We start from the raw sequence: 23,097 nt of genomic DNA, 5'->3' as shown, positions 1-23,097 counted from the left end.
ACTGTGTCATTTCGCAACTATTTACTGAGTGCCTACTAAGTGTCAGCATTCAGTTCAGACACTAGAGAGAACAGAGAAGAAAACTCATTATTATAGTACAGGTGGGTGTTAGGTACCATGAGCTATGGGGGGCTCTGCTGGTTGGGCTTCATATCATCCCACCATTTAGCACATGCTAGACACATAGTAGATGCTCGAATAAAAACTTATTAAACTGGACCTGGTATACAAGAACTTCCCAGACTAAAAAAGTGATGTATCATCTTTAACTCAAAATATAATGATAAAGATGTATTAATAGACATTTCTAGCTATGAGTGTCTATGGGTTTGGTGGTCTACATGATAGGATACATACATCTATGTACATCTATATACATCTATGTATCTTCTACAAATAAGCTTAGAATGTTACTATTTTATGCCTGTTTTACAAAAAAGGACACCAAATCTCAGGCAAATTTGCCCAAGGTTATATGGTAATTTCAGAAGAAATGAAACTGGAAACTCTTTTTCTTCCTATTGTGAAACCTGCAATGCTAAGTAGAGTAACTCGGAGGGCACTCGAGACCAGTAGACAGAAAAATAAGACAACAGTCCAGAAAAACGGGCTACACCGAACATTTCTATACCAAAAATGATCAGTTTATAGACAGCAGCTGAAAATAAGGGTGAGGGAGGAAAGGGTGAGTTACTAACATTTCAAGGCAGGAAGTTAAGCCGATAAGGGGAGGGGCCACTGTGGAGTTCTTTAAGTGGGACCTGAAACCACCCACACCTGATGAAAGCGAGGAGCCCTGAAGTAGAGATTAGAAATTCATATTCCATGTAACAGCATTTCTATTTTAAAGATAAAGAAACGGGAGCTCAAATGTTCAGTGCATTCTTAAAGACTGGCTTATAAGCAACCCTTGCTGGTAACTGGTAGGTCCAAGGTCCGAAGTCAGGTTGTCTGTTTCTAAACTGACTCCAAGTCATACTTTGTCTTTTACTTATTCTTTGAGAAGACAGCTCACGTAAATCATATCCCTTAAAATCCCATTGAAAAACATCAGAGAAGTTCCCCATAGGACAGCAGAATGGGGATAATACTCAGATTTCCAGTGCTTGTTCTGATTGGCTAGAGTCTGTTTTCTAATTGTTAAATATTTTGAAGATCACTCTAGAAGTGGGTGGTGAGTAGTGGGAACAATCTTTCCTTATAACGCTAGATTTAAAACTTTAAGAAGGTTGGATACCACTGTCACAGTCCAGGCTATGCAAAGTATGGTGTCAAAACGTATTACAACCAGACAATGGCTGTTCAGAGTGAAGGAGCGTTAGTAACTTCACTTCCCATTTCCCAGAATCTGGCATAGTAGGCACTCTCAATAATATTTGTTGAATTACTTGATAAACAAATTTTCCCCAAATCTTGGAAGCCTTCTCCAGTCTTTAGGGTGTTCTCAACCACTGAATTTCTCCCAGGTATGCCCTTTCTTAAAAAAACTTTTAGCTAGAGCTTTGGCTCTGGACCTCTTTTGTTCTGGGTCTTTACAGTTATCAGAGATGGGCTGCAATATTATTGACCGTGGGAATATACTCTTTAACATGAATATGCCAGTTCAGAAGTGATGCTAAAAGTATTTAACTACTCGTATGACACAAACACTAAGCAAAGTGGGCAGCAGTTCACGGGGTCTCCTGATGCGGCATGGGGCCCTGGGGCAGCCAGGGCATTCTTTCAGAAGACTGGCCTGCTTTCCTATCTTTCTAAGAGGGGATTTTGTTTATCAAAATGGTATAAAATAAGAATTAGAACATATCCTTAAAAGAGACAAATCACAGAAAATATCCAAATCTCCTTTATATCCATTTAAAAAGTGAATCGAAGTTGATTTGAGTTCTCATGTTGTAAAACTGGGAAAGCTCCCATCATCCATCCACTCTTCCTGAAGATACATTAACCAATGCAGGAATGGGGTTAGGATGAAGACAGCCAGCAAGCAACAGGTGCTACATATCAATTCTCTCAATGATTAATCCTAAGACTGAATCTTTCCATTGTTTTAAGCCTTCCTAAAACTCTGAAGGCAATGCAACGGAATGGAAAAACTGAAGAACAGAAATTAGCAGTCTTAGACAATAACAAAATCCTCTAAACATTATAGAGTTATGAACAAAATTTCTTAAAGCTACCTTCCAAAATACACCAAAGAAAACCTTATTTTTCATTTGGATTCCTTGATAAATTGAAACGAAATATAATTATTACAAGGAAGTTCTGCTTAAAAAGCAAACTTTGCAAAAGAATGATTATGAAAGAAACTTCACTGTCTCCTTTTCTGGCAGTACTAAGAAAAAAATACATTTTCCTATCGCCAGTGAAAAAAAAACAGGTATAAAACCACTGTCAGAGCCTTTGAGCTTTAACTTAAATCATGTAAGAAATGAATATCAGAAAAATGAATGACTTTGCACTAAAGGGGGAAAAAATCCACTTTGAGTATTTTTTTTTTTTTTTTTTTTTTGAGACGGAGTCTCGCTCTGTCGCCCAGGCTGGAGTGCAGTGGCGCCATCTCAGCTCACTGCAAGCTCTGCCTCCCGGGTTCACGCCATTCTCCTGCCTCAGCCTCCCGAGTAGCTGGGACTACAGACACCCGCCACCTCGCCCGGCTAGTTTTTTGCATTTTTTAGTGGAGACGGGGTTTCACCATATTAACCAGGATGGTCTCGATCTCCTGACCTCGTGATCCGCCCGTCTCGGCCTCCCAAAGTGCTGGGATTACAGGCTTGAGCCACTGCGCCTGGCCACTTTAAGTATTAATGCAGAGGTGGGACAATGGCTTTTTTTTTTTTTTTTTTCCACTAAGGGCTGGCAATTAATTGCTTATAATGCTAAAGCTGTATTCTATTGCCTCTGTAGATGTACTAAGTCAAACGGTTTAAAGTTTCAGTGAAAAATTCAACATAACTACTCACAAGACATGTCAAACCACATAACCACCAAAGCAAATACAACCTTGCCAAAACACAAGATTCTCAAACAAATTTTAATGTAACGGTTATAAGACCATACTGTGTTTCTTTAAACACCATCTTAAACCTTACTTTTATCACCTCTTATAGCATCAGTGACGTAAGAGACAGCCACAATAATGAATTCCATTGATGCCAAGGATCAAATAAGACGACAAAACTGGAAAATTATTCTAAGCAGAATGGTGGTGAACACAAGACAGTGGTAGAACTAATCTGTTTTCTCATCGAAGGTCAACAAGTACTGGTATAAACCAGCCCTGAATACTATGGGTGAAATCACCTGAAGGTCTACCAATTTCTATCTGTGGAAGGTGTCATTTTGAGAATTACATTTTTACTGATCTCTAACACCATATAAAAGTACCTTCATATATATTATCATGATTCATAACATTTTTAGACTAAGGAATTTTGCTGCACTTCAAGGGCAATATCTCAAATCTAGCCCAATAACGCACCAATAGAAGCCCTGATATCCCTAATCTTCTGTTTGAATAGAATGCTTTATTACTTAGTGCTTTCATATTCATTATTTCAATTTTAATTTAGAGTCCATGACTGAGAAATGAGGCTAAAATAACAACAAATTAAGCACTGTCTATTGCATGGAAAATAGGCAGGGGTGGTATTTCTGAGCTTTGACCATTCTCGAACAGAACAATGGCCCGCACAGTCATTATCTCTAATTTTATTACTGGAAAAAGTTTTCCTAATTGTGATCCAATTAAAGGATGCTATGTATTGCACTTAAAACATAGTGAGAAAGTAAACCATTATATAAATCCACCCCAAGCCCATACTGGATTTTTTTTTCCCAAAAGAGTACATGCATTTGATATCCCAAATGCTCCCCAACAAGATATTTTAAAGGTGTCTCATTCAAAATATCCTCTTCACCAGAGGAATGAAAAGTTTCTGGTTGATGTTTTTCATTTTACTTACAATAATAAAAATGACATTTACCCATCTACACATTCAAACATAAATGCTTGTGTGCAGGTAGGTGTGTATGTGTATTTATGTATGTAGCATGTATACATATTATAGCCTGTCTTGTTCTAGAAAGGACTTAGGGTAGCTTACAAAGAGACATACCCTAGAAGGCGAAGGTAAAAAATCAACAGCAAAGAACACAGGACAAAGGCAAAAATGAGGCAGGAATGAAATGGCTTTCACACAGGATGACTGTTTCAAGTGCTTAACTTCTCATTGATGGCTGAGCTTGAAGAGCTTATTTAATGACTATCAACCTGCACTGATCAAATACAGCATATGACCTAGAAATGAAGCACCTGATTGACAAGAAATCTGTCATAAGCAGCTCTTCACCACAAGCATAATTCAATGGTAATTGGTCCTAATGATGAGTCTGGAATACAAGTGATAAGTGTAATGTGAATGATGATAAGAAAATGTATCTCAGTGCATCCTATTGCTTTGAAAATTGGCAATTCATATAAGACATATAAGGTAAAACTCTATAATCTGAAAACTTGATGAATTAGTAAAACTTATTTCTTGACTATACCGGAAGATAGCCCAGTTAATGATTACTTGAGTTTATTAATGTTTTATAGAGGGATATTTAATACCAAAAAATCTGAAACAAGCAAGGTTCCGGGACCTTAGAAAGATGAAGAGAAATCCTTTATTTCTCCTTTTTTGGATCACAGAGCTGAAAGGAATCTGCCAAGAGCTTTCAAATAGCTTTCCTCTTGCATGCCCACTCTGATGAGTTACTAGTGGTTGTATTGCATAGGGAAAGATTCCGAGGCCCAGCCAGGCGCAGTAGGAAAGAGTATTCTCATCTATTTATTAGCAATTCTATCAGGAGACAGGAAATGAGGTGGTACATGGCCACTTGCTTGTTTATTTCTGATCTCTGGTTTAATCTGCTGATGTCACCAATGAAGAGCCAGAGGCTAAAAGTACTTGATTATTTACCATTTCTTAATAGATGTATTTATTTGTAGCCTGCCTCATTACAAAAAATGACTTGATGTGTCACAGAAATACACAAAACAATAAATAGATGAAAAAATTCCAGGATGATAGGAAGAATGTGTATCATGTGGGAGGATAAAGTTTCTTCTTGTGGCAAATTCTAGAGCCTTCATTTTCACCACAGCCTTTCCCAGCACTGAGTAATCCACATTCACTGTTATTCTTTGCTCATTTCAGAGACAGAAAGAGAGAGAGAGAGAGAAAGGAAGGGAGGGAGAGAAATATGTACCCCAGGAATAGGCCATGAGTGTCGCTATCAAGATAACAATGCCTCCGTAATTAGGGATTTGGGCTCATACTCAGCTTTCCTTTGTGCCACATAAAGCAGCATTTTATTCTTTCATTCAAAAATATTTGCTGATTTTGCTTATAATAAATAAGCAAAAATAAGCAAATTATACAATATGTTAGGGGCAGTATTACAACAATAGTACAAGCAAAGCAGGGTGGCGGGGGGTGGAGAGGGGTGGAGATTGAGAATGCCAAGGTGAAGTGGAGGCAAATTACAATTTTTTAAAGGGTGGCTGAGTAGGCTGATGGAGAAGGTGACATGAGCAAGGTCCTGAAGGATATGAAGGAGAGAGTCAGGAGGATCCAGGGGAGGAGCACTGCAGGCAGAGGAGGAAAAACTAGCGTAAGGTATGTGGAAGGCCTGGTGCACTTAAGAAACACCAAGGAGTCCACTATGGTTGAAGTGAAGTGGTGGAGGACAGTAAGGGAGAATAAAGTCAGAGAAGTTATAGGGAGAGGAAGCAGAAAACACAAGGTCTTGTAGCCATGATAAGACAGCCTGGCAACTGTGTCAGTGTGGCAACAGCACTCCGAGGATCCTGCTGCTGAAGTTTTAAACACTAACAGCGTCACAAGTGGAGAATGGAAGACTGCCTAATCTGCTGCAGTTCAAGATTATTTAGGAAGCATCTCCTCATTTCTCCTCAACGTGGTATTAAAATTCTTCTGCCCTGGACATTTGTCAGTGGTGGGACCTATGGAGTAGATCTTGGTCTAGCAGTATCAGAGGTCAGAAAAACCATTACATCTGTGTAATAAGATTGAGGTACAAATGAACAGCCCTGTAAAGAAGTAAAAGCAATTCAGAAAGACCCACAACAGATAAATCATTACTGTCTATGTAAGCCAAGGAAAGGCTGGTACTGTTAGACAGACATTGAAAGGAAAGCAGGGGAGAAGAGGAAAGGAAATGAATAAACGACAATGGCATGATGAACTGCTTCCAGAAGGATGTTCCTTCATGCTCAAGGCTGGGAATTTATCAAGAGGTTTATCAGGAACTCAGGTAGAGAATGAAGCAGATGCATACCTCACAGGAGGTTTAAAAGTCAGAACCAATACTTTTAAATTGTGATTTATTAAGCAGGCAAAATACAGGTAATACAAACCTCTGCAGCTGAAATACATATCCAGGCAAGTTGCTGGATGTTTCCTGTCTTCAAATAATTAAAGGCAGGGGCAATTAATTCAATGCCAAAGTAAATTCCAACTAAGAATGGGTATAAGAAGAATCACATTTTAAAAAACGTTCCTTTCAACAAAGACGTCAATCAAGCTAAAAGTTGCTAGAAATCATGATTTTGATTACTTGCTGATTTTAATGTTTACTGACAGTCCAGGAAACTGTTGTGTATGCACTAATTTATTTGCAGGGCCATTAAGAGAAGGGACCAGATTCTCCTTTCCAATGGAAATGCCATTAGATATCCAAAATATCAGCACTCCCAAGTGAGCCACTTTGATAATCAAAATAACCACTGCTATACAAACTGAAAAAAGAAGGTGGCTAAGCAATGTTCCTTCTGTGATTTTAAGGGTAGTTAAACAGAGAGCACGAGAAACATTTGCTTCTACCTCTTTCCCCAAAAAGTTTGAAGCTGCTGGCACAAATATATGCAACACCACAAGACAAAAAGAGATATAAAGTTCAAGGTAAGTGAAGGAAAAATAAACCCAGGAGTAGTTTTTCCACAAATGTATGAACCTGAAAGTGAGATCCTGCAGAGTGCTAATGTTGGATGCAAAGTTGACTCGCAACTTCTTAGTAGTGAACATAAGGAAATACAACATTACAAAATTGAGTATTCATTAGAGTAAAACCAGGTCCTGGGCTGAAGTTCCGTTTTTCCCAGCTCTGATGCCGGAAGGAGCGTCTTCCTGTGGTTCCTCCTAAAAGCCATACTCTGTGTGCAAGGCACAGTCAAAGGATCAGCTGAGGCCCAAGTACTGGAATTCTACAAGGGCAAATAGCTATGTGGTTAATGCACAAGGCTTTCTGATAATATTGTTGCATCCAGGGATAAATGGCACATTCCTTTGAACAGTGGCTACCAAATTAGGCTCTGAAGAAGTACTTTAGGGGTTCCATCAATTTTCCATATGAATATTTTGTATTTAAAGACTTCTTAGCCTTTAAGTACAAAAACAAGTAATAGGAAATGCAGGCAAATACACAGCACAACAAATGTTAGCATACTGATGACCACATCTACATTAAATTGCTTCAAGTGCTGACACTAGACAACTGTGTCTCCTGCTATCTCTTTGTATAAATGAGTCACTGATTAGGAAAGCTGTAACTCTGCATTGGTATTCTTTTGGAAATTCAAGTCTGCACATGTCCATTCATATAAAATTGTACAAATGACCTACACATCTATCATGCTCAAATGCCAGGCCAAGAGCAGGTACAACTAGTTGGCACACACCCTCAACATGATCTAATAGATGATTGTATAATACTAAAGTGCCTACTGTGTTGCATCATGATAAAGTGACATCATTGACTGGTACTGATGCTAAGTTTTGGGTGCTTCTGGTCAGACTTCTATATCTATTATGAGGCACGTGAATTCCTATATTACTATGAATTCAATGTTGAGGCAAAAAAAATTATTTTCAGTTTCTAATAAGATTAATTCAATGGGGTATCAAGACAAAATGAGTTTGTTAAAAATTAAAATATTAAGAAGTTGCTTATGGATATGCATAAGGATTTTCCAAATGTCATACAAGCCAAAACGAAATACAGAAATAAATTAGGTATGTTATTGATACTGTTCTGCAACCGTTATCAAGGAGCCCTGATCTCACATTTTTGAGTTTATCAAAACTGTCTCACTGTTCTCCCTGATAAGTTTATAAATGTAAATCTGTACTTATACAGCATATAATTAAAAATACCACTTTTAAATATTTTTGTATATAGTTTTGTTGAACATTTTTTAAAAACCACACTTGCTGGAGTAGTTCTGTTAAACGTGTCAGGAGATGCTGATTCTGTCAACCCTTGGAGACTGGGTGGGGCCTGTCCCCTCCAGCAATGACCAGCCTTATCCGTAAGTGGCAATCCAATATAATCTAATTCAGTGTCAATATAACATAATACAAATATTATCCTTTCCTGTGTTTGCCAAGTTGGGAAGCTCTGTGATGAACAAAGAAACTCCAAATCCTTCATACAACTCTTCATAAATCTTATTTCTTCCAAGAGCTTTTGACAAGACCTGCCCAGTGGAGAGGATAAAACTAAGTTCTTTGGCAAGAAACTGAAGTACAGATATCTCATCCTCATGATTAAGAGCAGAGTTAAGGGTAACATTCACTAGTGAAAAGTCAAGTGGCAAATCAAGATGGGTGGGTATTTCAGGAGACATGGATTCTTTTCCCAAGCCTCCCCCTTCCTAGTTTTGTGACTCCAAAAAGGTCATTTAACCTTCCCTGAGCCTCAGCTTTCTCAGTTATAACATAAAAAGACGAAATCAAGCTTTGAACTGGGATTGACCATTAGAATTAGACATTAATGTAACATTAACACATACCAGAAGTGTTCAGAGCACTTGACATTAACCTACTTAGTCCCTACAAGAACCATATGTTGCAGATACTATGATTATCCTGACTTTATAGTAAGGAAACTGGGGCACAGAGAGGTTGAGAAATTTGCTCAAGCAAGAGGCAGGGCCAGGTGGAAAGTTCTGAGCCTGTGCTCTTTAGTATAAGTGTCTGGTATGCTGCTTCTCCATTAAGTATCTCTCTGTCTTCTGACTCCTGAATCTATGGAAGGACCTGACATGTAAATTCTGATTTTGGTGTGTGCTCCTCGTTAACAGTCTCTTGACTAGAAGAGATGTAAAGTTCTGTAATTCAGACTAGAGATGAAAAAAGTTCAATAAACTTTTAAAGTAAATAAACGCTCAAATTCTTGTGCCTCAAAAATCAGAGCCAAAATTAAATAAGTATGGCTTTTAAAAGCTAATTGCATGCTGTCAAACTTAAACTAAGGGTAATGGATAGGGGTGGTGGAGGAAAATCTAAGAAACAAAATACCTAGCCAGCTACACAGGGGCATTGAAATAGGTTAAGTATTGGAGCAAAAGCTATGCCTCATATTAAGGGACAGTGAAAATAATTCCACAATTTATGGCCTGGCTTTGAAGGTGAAGATGAAACACTTTGGAAGCCCACTTGGAAAGCATCAGTGCTCCTGTCCAAATGGGCTAGCACGCCCAATTTGTTTCCAGGACCACAAATGAATGTCTCTCTGTTTCATCTTTAAAGAACTAGTCCTTATGCTGTAGCAAAGTGTCCTTTGTAAATCTGGAAATCTAAAGCTGTACATGCAAATGCTGATGCTCAAACACATGCTGATATCCCATGCAGATTCCTTTACTGACATGCGACACTTAACAGAGGCAAGAAGATGCTGTGCCACAAAAAGAAAATGAGGAAGACAAGTGGTCCTGGCCCCATAAGCAATTTAGACAAGCATTAAGTCTGGCATGGTCAGGTTAGTAAATGCATTCACAGCCAAGAGGAGAGGAAGTACATGTGCCCTGGCAGCGCTATAAACTTGGTCAGGATTGTTTGTGCTGTGAGTCTACTTTCTCGCTAATTCTAGATACCCCATTTATGGAAACTCATCTTCCTTTCCTCCCACTCAGTTCCATGCCTCTCTCACGAAATTTCGTCTCAAAAGTCTCCAGTTTGAAGCCAAACAATTCTAATTAAGGGAGCTGTAAGCACTTTATTAAACAAAAAACAACTTTTCAAATAATTTATACACCTAAAACAAAGTATAAATATCTAAGAAAATAATTAAGTATTGGAGACCATTGCTGACCATCCAGGCTATCTCAACTGAGAGTTTCGGATCCACTATAAATAAGCAGTGAGTAATAAACAAACACATCACCTGTTTCAGTTGACAAACAGAATGTTTAATTACTAGCCTCTCTTCTGCACTGAAGATTCACCAGCCTGGAGTTCATGCATTACTTCTTTCATTTAATAGCCACACCAAAAGTACACAAACTCATAAAGCAAACAGGCACTCAATTTGGAGTTTCCCCTGAGAGTAGATGCGAATTTCCACCAAGCAAGAATAAAAACAAACTCTTCCTGCTGATCCCTATATTTGTTAATGATACCAAATTCCCAGTTTGTTAGACTCAATCAAATATTATACTCATCTTTGAACCACATTCTTCCTCCAACCTCCCTCTGGCCCACATTCCACCAAGGACAAACTTTGGGGCAGCATGTATCACCTACCTTCTCAGTGAAGTACAAGTCCTCCTCTGGTGTTCAAGTTCCCCCCCCGCCCAGTATGGCATCAGTGAATACCAAGCAGGGCAGGCAGGCGAGCTAGTCCTGTCTTCAGTGCTGGGGTGGGGCTGCCAAGCTCATCCTGAATATTCATTCAAATGCCAAGCTCTGCCTGATGTCCCCCTGAACAATCAATCATTCCTTACTCTGTAATTTCAGTAGCACTTTTTATCTCCCATATTCTGATCTACATTATGTGTGAAGCTCATTTTCTACACCTCCTTAAAGGTGGAAAATGTCTCAGTGCAGTATCTATAGAAAAATCACTGGCATAATGCCTGATAAATATTTGTTAAATTACAAAAAAATGGGATTCACCATTCACTTCTCCCCAAAAGTGTCTTCTTACGTTTTAATCAGATTTATACTCATAGCAAAATTATAATGCTCTTACACACCCATTATTTTCTAAAGCAGTATTAGGACTTGTAAGACAGTGACCTCTAAAAAATTGTTTATTTTCATATATGCAAAAACCCTCTCAGGCGCCTAGCAAGTGACAAGTTGCATACCTTCTCTAAGCTGTGTAATCTTGGGGAGCTGCACATTAGACAGCTAAGCAGGAGCTGAGTTTCAAACGACCAGCTATGCTAAAAGGGATTATTTTGTTAGACATCAGGAAAGATGGGTTCCTCCTCTATCCTCCTGCCTTTGAGGTTTTTATTTTATTGGCTATTCAAATGGACATACGAAAAGGTGCTTTTTCTAATAAAATTTTGTTAAATCTATCACGGCCCAGTATCTTTCACGGTCCTGGAGAAATTAGTATTTTGTAGTTTGTGGTGCTGACGAAGAAACAAGGGTGCTGGTGAGGTAAAGAGAAAGTTAATAAAGTAGCATTCAGGGCACACTTGGAGAGGCAGAAAGCACAGTGGTTCAGAGGATGAGCTCTGGAGTCAGACTGTCCATTCTTAAGTTCTGGCTCCACCATTATCAGCTATATTATCCTAGGCAGTAAGAAAAAGAAATATCTTTCAGCTTCATTTTGTTCTTCCTCCATGAAGCAGCAAGAAGGCCCTCACCTGACACCAACATCATGCTCTTGCACTTTCCATCCTCCAGAACTATAGACGAATTAACTTCTTTACTTTATAAATTACCTAATCTGTGTTATTCTATTATAGCAGCAGATAACAGACTAAGACAGAAAATTAGAGATGACAATATTGCTCATAAAACTGTTCTAAGTGTTACATAATAAACTACTTGGCATAGTCACTGGGAGACAGCAAGCATTAGACAATTTTTGGCTGCTAGCATTACTTAGATGTTTACACATTACACAGGATTTTTTTTTTATATGCATTTATTATGAACTAAAGATGAAGGGAAAGGTTATAAATTTCTGAGATTCAACAGTAACCCAATAAGGAAATTCTACATAAAACCAAGCACAACTGCCAAATAAAGATTTTAGAGGTTTTTATTTCTGATGACAGTACCTTCACCTTCATATAATGGTTAAATATCCCTAAGCTGCTGCTACAGAAATCCAGGCTCATATAAAGGAACAAGGAAAGGACATAAATACTGTCTTCAATCACAGAGAAGGAAAGGGTGATTTTTATAAAAATTCTTATTGTTATGATAATTATTTTCAGTGCCAGCTCCCCAATTAACTTCTGCTAAGGCTGTTATTAAAATGGGTTTGCCATCAGCTTGTGCAGTACTTGGGCACTAGAAAAGAGAATGGCTCTTTATCATGCCTAGGAGTAACAAAAAGATACCCTAAAGAAAAAGGTCAACTGACAATAAGGAAGATTGGCTAAATTTCAAATACCCATGCTTACCGGCAGATTTTACACTGAGGATAAATTAGAAAATAGACATAACTGAGATTTTCTGTCAAAATATCAAATGATGTATAAAGTAGGTACTTGGTAATAATTAATATTTGAGGTTTCAACAATTCATGATGACATTAAAATTCCTTGATGTGCAGTTATGCTTAATATTGCTACAGCATGCATTTGAATTGTGGATACCCTCAGCAGAGGACAGCAGATCGTGAAGCCAGTGAAGAAGCATAGCCCATTACCTAAGGTCCGTATTTCAATAAGGTTTTGTTCTAATCGTGTACACAGCAATTTTCAAGAAGGGATTAAACACTGTCTTAATTTTTGAAAACAAACCGAGTGATAGTTCTAATGATAAAATTGAAGAAAGTATACACAGAGGTATAAGCGAGATGGTTCTCTATTGGGGAGCAGGTATTTATTTCGTGGGATCTTCTTTTTTGTGATGCTAAAATTATTTCTGTGAAATCTGGGGATTTCCAAAAGTCTTCAAACTATATACCTTGGTATGTCAAAGTAGTATGATACATAAAGTATTTCTTAAAGTACCAAAATTTTTCTAAACCAAGAAAAGAAATGATGCAACTAACATGAACAAGAAAATGATTCTACATTTCGCTTACCCAAGAGATGATTGGGAAGAAGATTCAGTTAATTACACAACTGCTCTTAAGCTCTCAACTCTGCTTTTGTGTCCATTTATGGGGCGGGTGGGAGATCGCAAAGGTTCTGTGTTTTGCTCAGTCTCAAATGTATCATGGGTTAAACTCTTTGACATGGAACCTTACTAGAATACTGTCCACGATGAGAGAATTAAGTTACAATTAGTGACTCAATATTTTTACTTAGCAGATTGGCATTCCTTGTTACAACGATGAGACAAATTCTGTAAACTGCACGTCGTATAGATCACGCTTTTCAGCAATATGCTCAAGTTCCTTGATCTAAGCCCTCATTGTGTTATTTATTACGTGTCATCCTATTATGCTAGCAATAATAGAAGCAAGCCAAGTTCCAGAAAATACTGTTATTAATATTTTATGTATGGAGAATATTCTAGATCAATGATGAAAGAACTTGAGAGGATAAAAATGAGTTGTTTTATGGGACAAAAACATTTGGAAATCAAAAGAAATCCTGTGATTTGTAAAATCAAATTTGTAAATGGGCACAAGAAGCTATATAATAGTAATAGACACAAAAATGGAAAGCATTTTCTATAATTAACTGAAGAAAACTCATCATCTTAACCCAATTTTCACTTTTTGGGAAGATTAAAACATTTTTTTACCAGTCAATAAAGATTAGGTTTTTTTTTTTTTTTTTTTTTCAATTTTTAAAGGACACACTTAATGAGAGAAGAACTATTTGCCCACAACTCTGTTTTTGTTTACTTTTATTTATCTTTCCTTGTCCCTCAAAGAAATGTAAGAAATAAAAAAACACTAGATACAGATTTCAGTAGCTTTGTAAAATACCATTTAAAAAAAAACAGAAAATTCAAACAACTACAATACAATATAACACAGCTCAATATGCCCAGATCTTAATTACCTGAGATGTAGTAGCTACCAAAGAAAAAATCATCTGTGTGTGTTTTATTGTAATGCCTGTGAGTTAAATACACCATAACCATTATCATCATCACCAGCAGTAAGACTGTTCTTCAATTTTCTTGGAAGACAACACATAAAGGGTAAATTATATTTTAAAGAGAAGCTATTCCCTTATATTAGCCTCTAATTTAACCCTACATGAAGAGCTTCGGGTTTCTAAGACTCAGAGGTGTTGCTTTAGAATGATGTGAATGCAGGCAGTGAAACGTTTGGTCTATGTCTGTCACATCTGCATAGCTATCTGAATACTCCTGTGTAGAATACATGTGAAGCATGTGTGTGTGTGTCTTTCTAAAATAAATGTAATAACTAAGGGTATGTTCAGGTATTTTGGACTGAGTCATTTGACCTTGGGTCCCCTGACTCAAAATTCTCTCTTCAATTTTAAAGAACTGAGTCCCTCTTGGGTGGAATGATTTTCCTACCTCATTATAGGATCATTCTTTTGTATTGAAAATAAAGGCTCTTCTATATCATGTAATTTCTATACATTCCAAAAGATTTCCTATTTACATAGGGATTTCAAAACACTGGGTCTGTTGGGCCCATTGCTCCCTTCAGAGTAAATGTTGAAGGTAACTTTGTAATAGGGTAAAAGCTGATCAAGCATCAAAAAACTATTCAATTTACTAGAATGTTTTCACTTCCAAATTTTACCCTAAAGGTAGCCTAATCATTTTGTAATAAAAGAGATGATCGTTTAATTTCAGGGTGGAGAGAAAACATCTTTTAGCAGACGGATTGCTTAAGAAATCTTAGTGTTACAGAGATCAATGGAGATGTACAAATAATGAATATAACCACTTCAAGTTGTCCTTTTCCTGTTAGTTGCCCTAATTTCTTATGACAGTAAGAATAATTTAAAATATTCTTTTAAATCCCAGCTACTCGGGAGGCTGAGGCAGGAGAATTGCTTGAACCTGGGGGGCAGAGGTTGCAGTGAGCTGATCGCACCACTGCACTCCAGCCCAGGCAACAGAGTGAGACTCCATCTCAAAAAATTAATTTAAATCAGCATTCAACAAATTAGCTAGTGGTTTCAGAAAAGCAAGTGGTTCACTGGGCCCTATTTGCGGTAACGCAAACAAAAGCATGGTCAAATGTGGGGAACACAGGGAGACGCTGGAGTTTCGGGACTAAGAGAGAACCACTAAAAGTCGGTGCCTTTCATGTGTGCTCTCTCCCAGTTAATGCAACTAGAGGCTTCCCTCTCACCTATGAAAGTCCTCGCCTTCTCCAATCCACCCTTCCTGCTTGTGTCAAAATTAGCATCTGAGAGAGACAGAAAGAAAGGAGAGAAATTCATTATGCTACTCTTCCACTCCAACAGCTAACTTTTTCTCTGTAACTAAAGAATAAACTCCAAACTAAAATGTTGGCGTTAACAGTCTCAGTCAAGATGCTAACGGTATGCCCCCAACCTATACCTCCAGCCTCGTATTCCTTTAAACCCACTGACACCCCGCCACGGGAACCCTGGGTAACTAACAACTGCCGAGTGCCAGCTCTGCACCAAGAAGCCCTCTCTGTGCCTTTTTAAACATTCAAGGGTTCTCACATCTGCTGGGCACTTCTTGATGCCTGGAGGATACTATTGCTTTCACCCTTCATGAAATTTTCCTTGTCCTTTAAGACTGAGATGTCATCTCCTCCCTGAAAGCTACCCCAATTCCTTCACATCAAGGTTAGCCTTCTGGCTTCTCCCAGTACATCACATTGATGATAATACTATCCTGTCTCTCTACTGACCTGTCTTGCCTTACTGTTTCACCTTTTAAGATCTGTGCTATGTTCAAAAGCACAAGGAAAACTTACAGAGAAAACAAAGGGATAGAAAATAAGTATGTATTGAATATTACAAAAGGGGAAACAGATTACATTTCAAAATATTTCCTTTTAAATAGTAACAGGTTATCATATCATAAGCTAGATTTAATTTCATGTTTCTATTAAAATCATATGTTTCACTGCACTTGGAAACAAATTAGAAATTTACTGAATCAAGAATTGGTTTAGGAATGAGGGAAGGGCTGTCTGTAGAAGACGGAAAGAGTAGAGATACCTCATTTTGTTTTAATATCAAGTCACTGGTTTTTCCATTAAAATAAGTTACTGTTGCACTGAGTTATGTAGAACTCTTCATATGATGTCAATACCACAGCAACCTTTAAGCTACCCAGCCTGGGCCAACAGAGACTCTCATTTACTCCACTAAAAATCAGGGAGAGCCATTACCAAATCTTGCACACTTATGCTATTTGTAAACCTTTAAAAAAGGCTGGACACAATGAATATTTCACATGCCACAGTAATTATTATGATGAGCAATAATCAGGTGTGGGTAGCACGTGGCTGAAACAATTCTTCTGCAAACACAAGCATATCTCAGAGACATTGCAGGTTTGGTTCCAGACCACTGCCATAAAGCGAGTATTGCAATAAAACAAGTCAAACAAATTTTTTTTTGTTTCCCAAGCATAAGTAAAAGTTATATTTACACTGTATTGTAGTTTATTATGTAATAACATTATGTATAAAAAAGCCCTGGTGTGCATACCGTAATTTAAAAAATGCTGTATTAGCCAGGCACAGTGGTGCACACCTGCAACTCCAGCTACTCAGAAGGCTGAGGCAGAATCACTTGAGCCCAGGAGTTCAAGGCTGCACTGCACTACAGTCATGCTTGAGAATAGCCACTGCACGCCAATCTCTTAAAAAATATTTTATTATAAAAAAGTATTAATCATCTGAGCTTTCAGCCTAAGTTGTAATCTTTTCGTTGGCTGAGGATTTTGCCTTGATGCTAATGGCTGCTGACTGATCAGGGTGGTGGCGGCTGAAGGCTGGGGTGGCTGTGGCAATTTCTTAAAATAAGACAACAGTGAAGATTGCTGCATCAATGGACTCTTCCTTTCATGAAAGATTTCTCTATAGCATGCAATGCTGTTTCACAGCATTGAAGAGAGAAGGCTCACTTCTCTCAGCCTTCACAGGGTTGAAGAATTAGGGTCTTGCTCTGGATAATGTTTTGGCTTAAGGGAATGTTGTAGCTGGTTTGATCTTTTATTCAGATCACTCAAATATTCTCCACATCAGCAATAAGGATGTTTTGCTTTCTTATTAATTTGTTCACTGGAGTGGCACTTTGAATTTCCTTCAACTTTTCCTTTGCGGGCTGTGTGGTGCAAGAGACCTAGCTTTCAGTCTACCTTGGCTTTCAGCATGGCTTTCTCATCAAGCTTAATTTTGATTTTAAAAGCTTTTAATTTAAAGTGAGAGATGGGAGATTCTTCCTTTCACTTGAACACTTAGAGGCCACTGCAGGGCTATTATTTGGCCTAATTTCAATGATATATCTCAGAGAAAACGGAGGAGAGGGAGACAGAAGGGGAATGACCCGTCAGTGGAGCAGTCAGAACACACATAACATTTATTGATTAAGTCGTATATGGGAACAGTTTGTGGTGCCCCAAAACAATTAACATTAAAGATCACTAATCACAGATCACCACAACAGACATAATAATGATGAAAAAGTTTGAAATATTGTGAAAATTACCAAAATGTGATGCAGAGACATAAAGTGAGCATATGCTATTGGAAAAATGCCAATAGACCTGCCCAATGCAGGGTTGTTACAAACCTTCAATTTGTCTATTTTTTTAAAGCAATATCTGTAAAGCACAGTAAAACAAGGTATGCCTGTACCCCTCCCTCCCCCCGCAAAAAAAAAGCCTCAAGGAAGAGGAGGCTGGAGGTTATGTTAGCATAAGCTACTTCCCTGGCTTTCTTAGCTTTCAAAATCAAAATCTGGTGGAGTTTCTTCCTCCTTTGTTTTAAATGTAGAATTCAATATAAATTAAGTTTATTCTAGCAGTTAGAATTTCAAGGATGGAAGAAACAAGGGATACTAATATTTGTTCAGAGACAATATGTGTTCTAGGCTCTGGACCAGCTCTTTTACTTACATTATTTGATTTAATGCTTATCACAATTTTTGATAATAGCATTATTTGACCTATTTTACAGTCTGTTGACTGGGAATTCAGTATTTGCCTAACACTTTTAGGTAACTCTGGGATACCAAACCTAGCAATCCTGACTACAATGCCTTTGTAGTCAGGGTGACAAATCTGTATAAGATGATACACTGTTAGCATCATATACTGTCACAGACATGTGGCTAAGTAATGTAACAGGCACTTGGAGAAGAGAACTATATGGAAATAAGATGTTGATTATGAGCTGGCAATACGTAAAAATTAAGAAATAAAGAGGAGAGTTACTGGTGTGGTCCAAGCATAATGGAGGCAGAGAGAGTTTGGACTTGGCCTTGCTGAATAGAAAAGGCGAGGGGAGGCACCAGAGGGGAGGTAGCAGAGGAGCAAATTGTTCTCCTGTCACACTGTAGGGAGGGAGGAGTCACCTGGTTCTTCTGGTAGGGAGAAGAAGGAAGAAGGGCCAAAGAAGAATCCACAAAACTTAGTGACTAAGGGACCAAGAGAAGGAGCTGCTGACTCCTAAAGCCTTCCTAAAGCTTCATGTTTAAAAAAGTAAATTTGGAAAAGAGACAGTGTTGAGAGAGGATATTTTGAATTTGAGGCTGAATATGAGGTAAAAATAAAATATTCAAATGGACAATGTACAGGAAAGTAAAAAGAGTGGAGAATACCCCTATCAGAGGATGGGACTATGGAAGAGGCAGCCAAGAAAACAAACCTGAAGAGCAGAGAGTTGAGGAGGAGAGGGATGAGAGTGAAAAGAAGCTAGGAATATTTAAGACGCTAGTGCAGTTTCAGGTGAAAGTCTGAAGGCAAAATAAAAATGGCTAAGATGTCAAGAAAATGGACACAACATTCATCTATCTAAATTCATCTATCTAAAAAGTCTGCCTAAGAAGTCTCAATGAGAGAAATATTGCATTGGCAAATATTTAGATGGCAAATACACCACACAGATAAGCACGGTCAAGCACAGTGTTTGCTTGGCTTGATTTCAGAGAAGGAAGAGGATTAAGCCAAGGGACAGTAGATGAATCCTTTCAGCCACCTGGATTGTTCCATTTCCTGAACTTGTTGGTTAACTGTACTGATATCTTGTTTGTGAATAGATAACCTCTTAGAAATAGGAAGCAAACTTGCTGCAGCATAAAGCAGTCAAGGTTCCAAGATTTTTCGTATGTGTTTCACAATTTAGAAGTTAACTAAAGCTGGCTGACATCTTTTATTAAAAGCTTCTAGGAAATTTATCTCTTTTCAATCCAGATTACCTGACACCACCGTCACCACCCTGTATCAGGAACTTAGGCTGGTTGGCTTCCTGTCTGAGCCCCTACCCAACATGCTTTCTCTTCTTAGCCATAGTAATCTACACTTTGCAGGGTCATGACTCCCTGTTTCGAGTCTGGGTGGGGCTGCCTTTCCCTGTCATCTCAGTATCACAACATCTGCTTTTCCACTGTAACCACCTCTAACATTACAGCATCTCTATGTTCTACTTCAAACACAGTTTTTTAAAAATATTTTTTGTTTTCCTCTCTAGTTTTTAAAATCTTCATGTCATACATGCCTTTGGACTTCATGCACCATTTGTATGGAATTGGGCCACCGTGATAAACATTCCTGCTTGTCCCCATCTTTCTGTTAAAAAATCCTCTAAAATATCCAAGCCCCCTGGAGAGCCAAATCATTTGTTTCCATCATTTCCCCTCCTAATTCAGCCTCATCAGGTCAATTTGTAATTACAGTGCTAAGTTTTTAGTTCTAAGTATTTCTTTTCTTTTTTAGAGGTATAGATTTATATCTTTTTTTCTGAGACGTTTCTGATACCTACTTTTCTAAAAATCTCTAATTATGTCCAGTGGTTTTTTTAAGCTCTAGGATGAGTCACTTTCTCATAAGGTTCTTGTCACTTCTATGTCACCAACTAGCTCTTCTTTATTGGAAACAATTAAGTCCAGAACAGGAATGCTCTTTTGTGCTTTCTCTACATTCCAAGACACGAAACTCTCAGCAAGTCAAATTTGGTATTTACTAGATTTTCTGTATTAAATGGAATGAAGTTTCCTGCAAATTATGAGAGAGTCCTCTATTATTGTTATGTTTTGCCTCTGTATGATACATATCAAGAAGACTATTATCAGACTTCAGTATGAAACCTGGGACTGTACAAGAGCCTTCCTTTGCAAGTGATGGGAGACAGTGAGGGTTGCAAAGCATTATTGCTGCTATTGATAAAAGGAAGGAGGGTAATGTTTACACGTTAAGAAAATCCATACATGTCAAAAAGAACAACAAAAAATAAATGAATATTCTAGGAAAATGATAAAATGTTCTTCTGCCACATTTGGAATATGATTCGGTTAAAAAAAAATTACTGACTCAATTTTTCAAGTACATATTTACTGTACATAAAACATGGCATTACTCCAGTATTTTAGGGTTAACTGTCTCCTTAACATCAAAACTCACCCTACATAATTCAACAATAGCTGAAGAACAATTTGTTTTTTGAATTCCTCTCCTCTTCTCTTACACCTCATGAATTTGAGAGTTAGCTTCATTCTTCTGTTTCTTACAGTCGTATTTTTCGTTCCTTAGACTTTATGGCGCTCTATCTACCTGTAATTATGCTGCAAAAACATAAGACAACACCACTAAAAGGCCAGCAGCAGAGGAGATAGCAAAAGGCCTATTTGTGGTCTTGAACAGCTGCAATAGGGCAGGGCGTGCCTGGCAGGGTTCCCTCTGCCTCTAGCCAGCAATGACAAACCCCAAGAGCTGGGCTTGCTTTCACAGCAGTCTCTAATGCAGGGCATTATTTCACTGCCCCAAAAGCCAAGGACTGGAGTCAAAGTCCACAAGGGCTGATCAAAAAGGGGGACATGAGAAAAGCACAGGGAGAGTGCTGGGAAGGATGGCCTTCTAGAAAGCTCTCCAGATCCTGAAGAGCCACCACCTACTGTCCCACCCCTCCCCTTTCAAAACAAAACACAGCAAAACAACGATCACCCCTTCCCCCACCCATGGAAGGCCAGATGTTACTTTTAGTTCCAGTTTGGAAATAACTGACCAAGTTAGCTTTGAAATTTTTTTTTCTTAAAAAAAGTAAGAAGTAATGAATCTGGATTTTAACCAGGAAAAGAGAAATGAGATGTTATCAATCAGATGTTTTGAAATTCAGGTAATAGGAAACATTCTCTAGCAAAAGTCTCCTACTGCAATTATGCAAAATTCTCTTTTTAAGGGACCATTATTGCCTTGGGATAAATAAAAAGTACTGTTATATGTGTAGGCTTTTATAGCTCAATGCAATTTGATGCTTTCAGTCCTTACACAATGATCTTTGCACTATACAGTGCTTCTGACTCCTTGTTTTAAAATTAGTGCTTTCTTACTTAGTAAGTTAATATAATTGCAGCAAAGAAGCACATTATATTCTATTCATTGACAGCATTAGCATATAATGCAAATTTACTTTGGAACTTTATGCACATGCACACATTTCTTCATAACACTCTGAAAGGGTAGAATTGAGTTCTTATTCCAAAGTGATGAGGGTGAACAATCCAGACTACAAAACTATGGATGCTAATGGAGGCAGACTAATATGGTCCCGGTGGCTGGAATTAAGAGCTTACATTCAGTATGATGTTAGATGGTTAACAACCTTTCTGACAAACAATGATAACTAAAGTTCCTCTCCTAGGCTAGACCAGCCCTCAGAGGTGCATCCACAAAAAATGAGAACTCCTGAAAAATATCTAGCCAAAAAAAATTTTTTTTAATTCACATTTTACTTCTCATACACCCATAAAGTTAAATTCTATTGAGAAAACGCTCCAGTTCATTTTGATATGTAGCCAGTCTGACGATGTTAATATTGACTGAAAAAGTATTTAAGAAGTTAAAACTTGAGAGTCCACAGGTATTTCTTATAAATTTCTCTTACAATGCAGTATAGATCACCCTATAATATGATCAAGAAAATACTTAGCAGCTAAAATAATAGGAACAACTACTACTTACGGTTGACAGAGCTTCACCAGGTCCTGGTCGGTGGTGTTGGGAGGCAGTCCTCGGATATAGAGGTTTGTTTTGCTGAGCTGATCCCATCCTGAGTTGCTACTGCTGCTACTGTTGTTATTACTGCTGGTGGTGCTGGGACTGGGAGGGGCCATGGGGTGGGCTGGGACCAGAGACTGCTGGAAAACAAAGATCAGGAGCCTTAGTATGCTAGCATTAGGAGACTGACACCATTCAGAGGCTGTCATTCAGAGGCTGTATGATTTCCCAAATAAAATGAAGTTACCAAGATTTAAATATAGATTACCTTAAGCTACTTTGAGGTATAAATTTTAATTTACCCTTTTAAAAAGGTCTGTTCACGCTACTTTAAAAAAGGCCTCTTCTTCAACATAAAATTGATAACAGGGTTTACTCAGTAAAAGTTCTCTATGAGCACCTTAAATGTGACTAAATTTATGTAAGATTAATTTATTCACGCATTTTTCGGGAACACATCTACTGAGACTCAAAATTAATGTGCATGAAGTTAGATGATACCATCTTAATATACAGTAATTTAGAAATCACTAGACTTTGAAAAGGTTTTCAAATTCTGAAGAACGTTTGATTGAAAGTTGCTTATAATTTTATTAGGATGACTCTTCAAAAAAAAAAATTACTCCTCAAGTATAAGAAAGAGTTTAATCCAGATCTTCCAATAAGGACAATCTCACCTAGTTCTAAGACAGGCACACAACTTCATTGAGACATCTGGGTAAGATTCCCAGGCAGGCTGCCTTTTGCTCTGGTTAACCTTGTGAAATTTAACCCCTGTGAGAACAGTGTCCAAGCTGGAAACCTTCCCAGCTTGCAGCACCCACCACAATTCTTGTAAAGCCTGCTACCAAAGGACTCAGTGTGGTTTTACAGTCGGCAGCCACCTAAGAAGAATGTCTGAAATTGTACTCACACCAGATAATTCTCTGTGCACCGAAAGAAAAAACCAACAGTTCTCTGACCCAGTGCCACACACATG

At 38.0% G+C, this 23,097-nt stretch overlaps 1 protein-coding gene across 10 annotated transcripts in view; it reads right to left on the bottom strand.

The window, feature by feature from the left end:
• The window catches only part of RBMS1 (RNA binding motif single stranded interacting protein 1), a 213,652-nt gene that overhangs the window by 71,895 nt on the left and 118,660 nt on the right, over window positions 1–23,097 (bottom strand). For 6 of the 10 annotated variants that reach the window (XM_010379099.2, XM_010379102.2, XM_010379104.2 and 3 more), the window contains one exon: window positions 22,083–22,258. In XM_010379099.2, the coding sequence (XP_010377401.1) occupies window positions 22,083–22,258 (176 nt within the window). The remainder of the gene's footprint in view (window positions 1–22,082; window positions 22,259–23,097) is intronic. The other 4 variants (XM_030916221.1, XM_030916224.1, XM_030916222.1 and 1 more) reach the window with 1 other exon arrangement.

This window comes from Rhinopithecus roxellana, chromosome 14 (assembly GCF_007565055.1).
Source record: "Rhinopithecus roxellana isolate Shanxi Qingling chromosome 14, ASM756505v1, whole genome shotgun sequence".
Classification (NCBI taxonomy): Eukaryota; Metazoa; Chordata; class Mammalia; order Primates; family Cercopithecidae; genus Rhinopithecus; species Rhinopithecus roxellana.
This window is presented reverse-complemented; position numbering and strand designations above follow the sequence as displayed.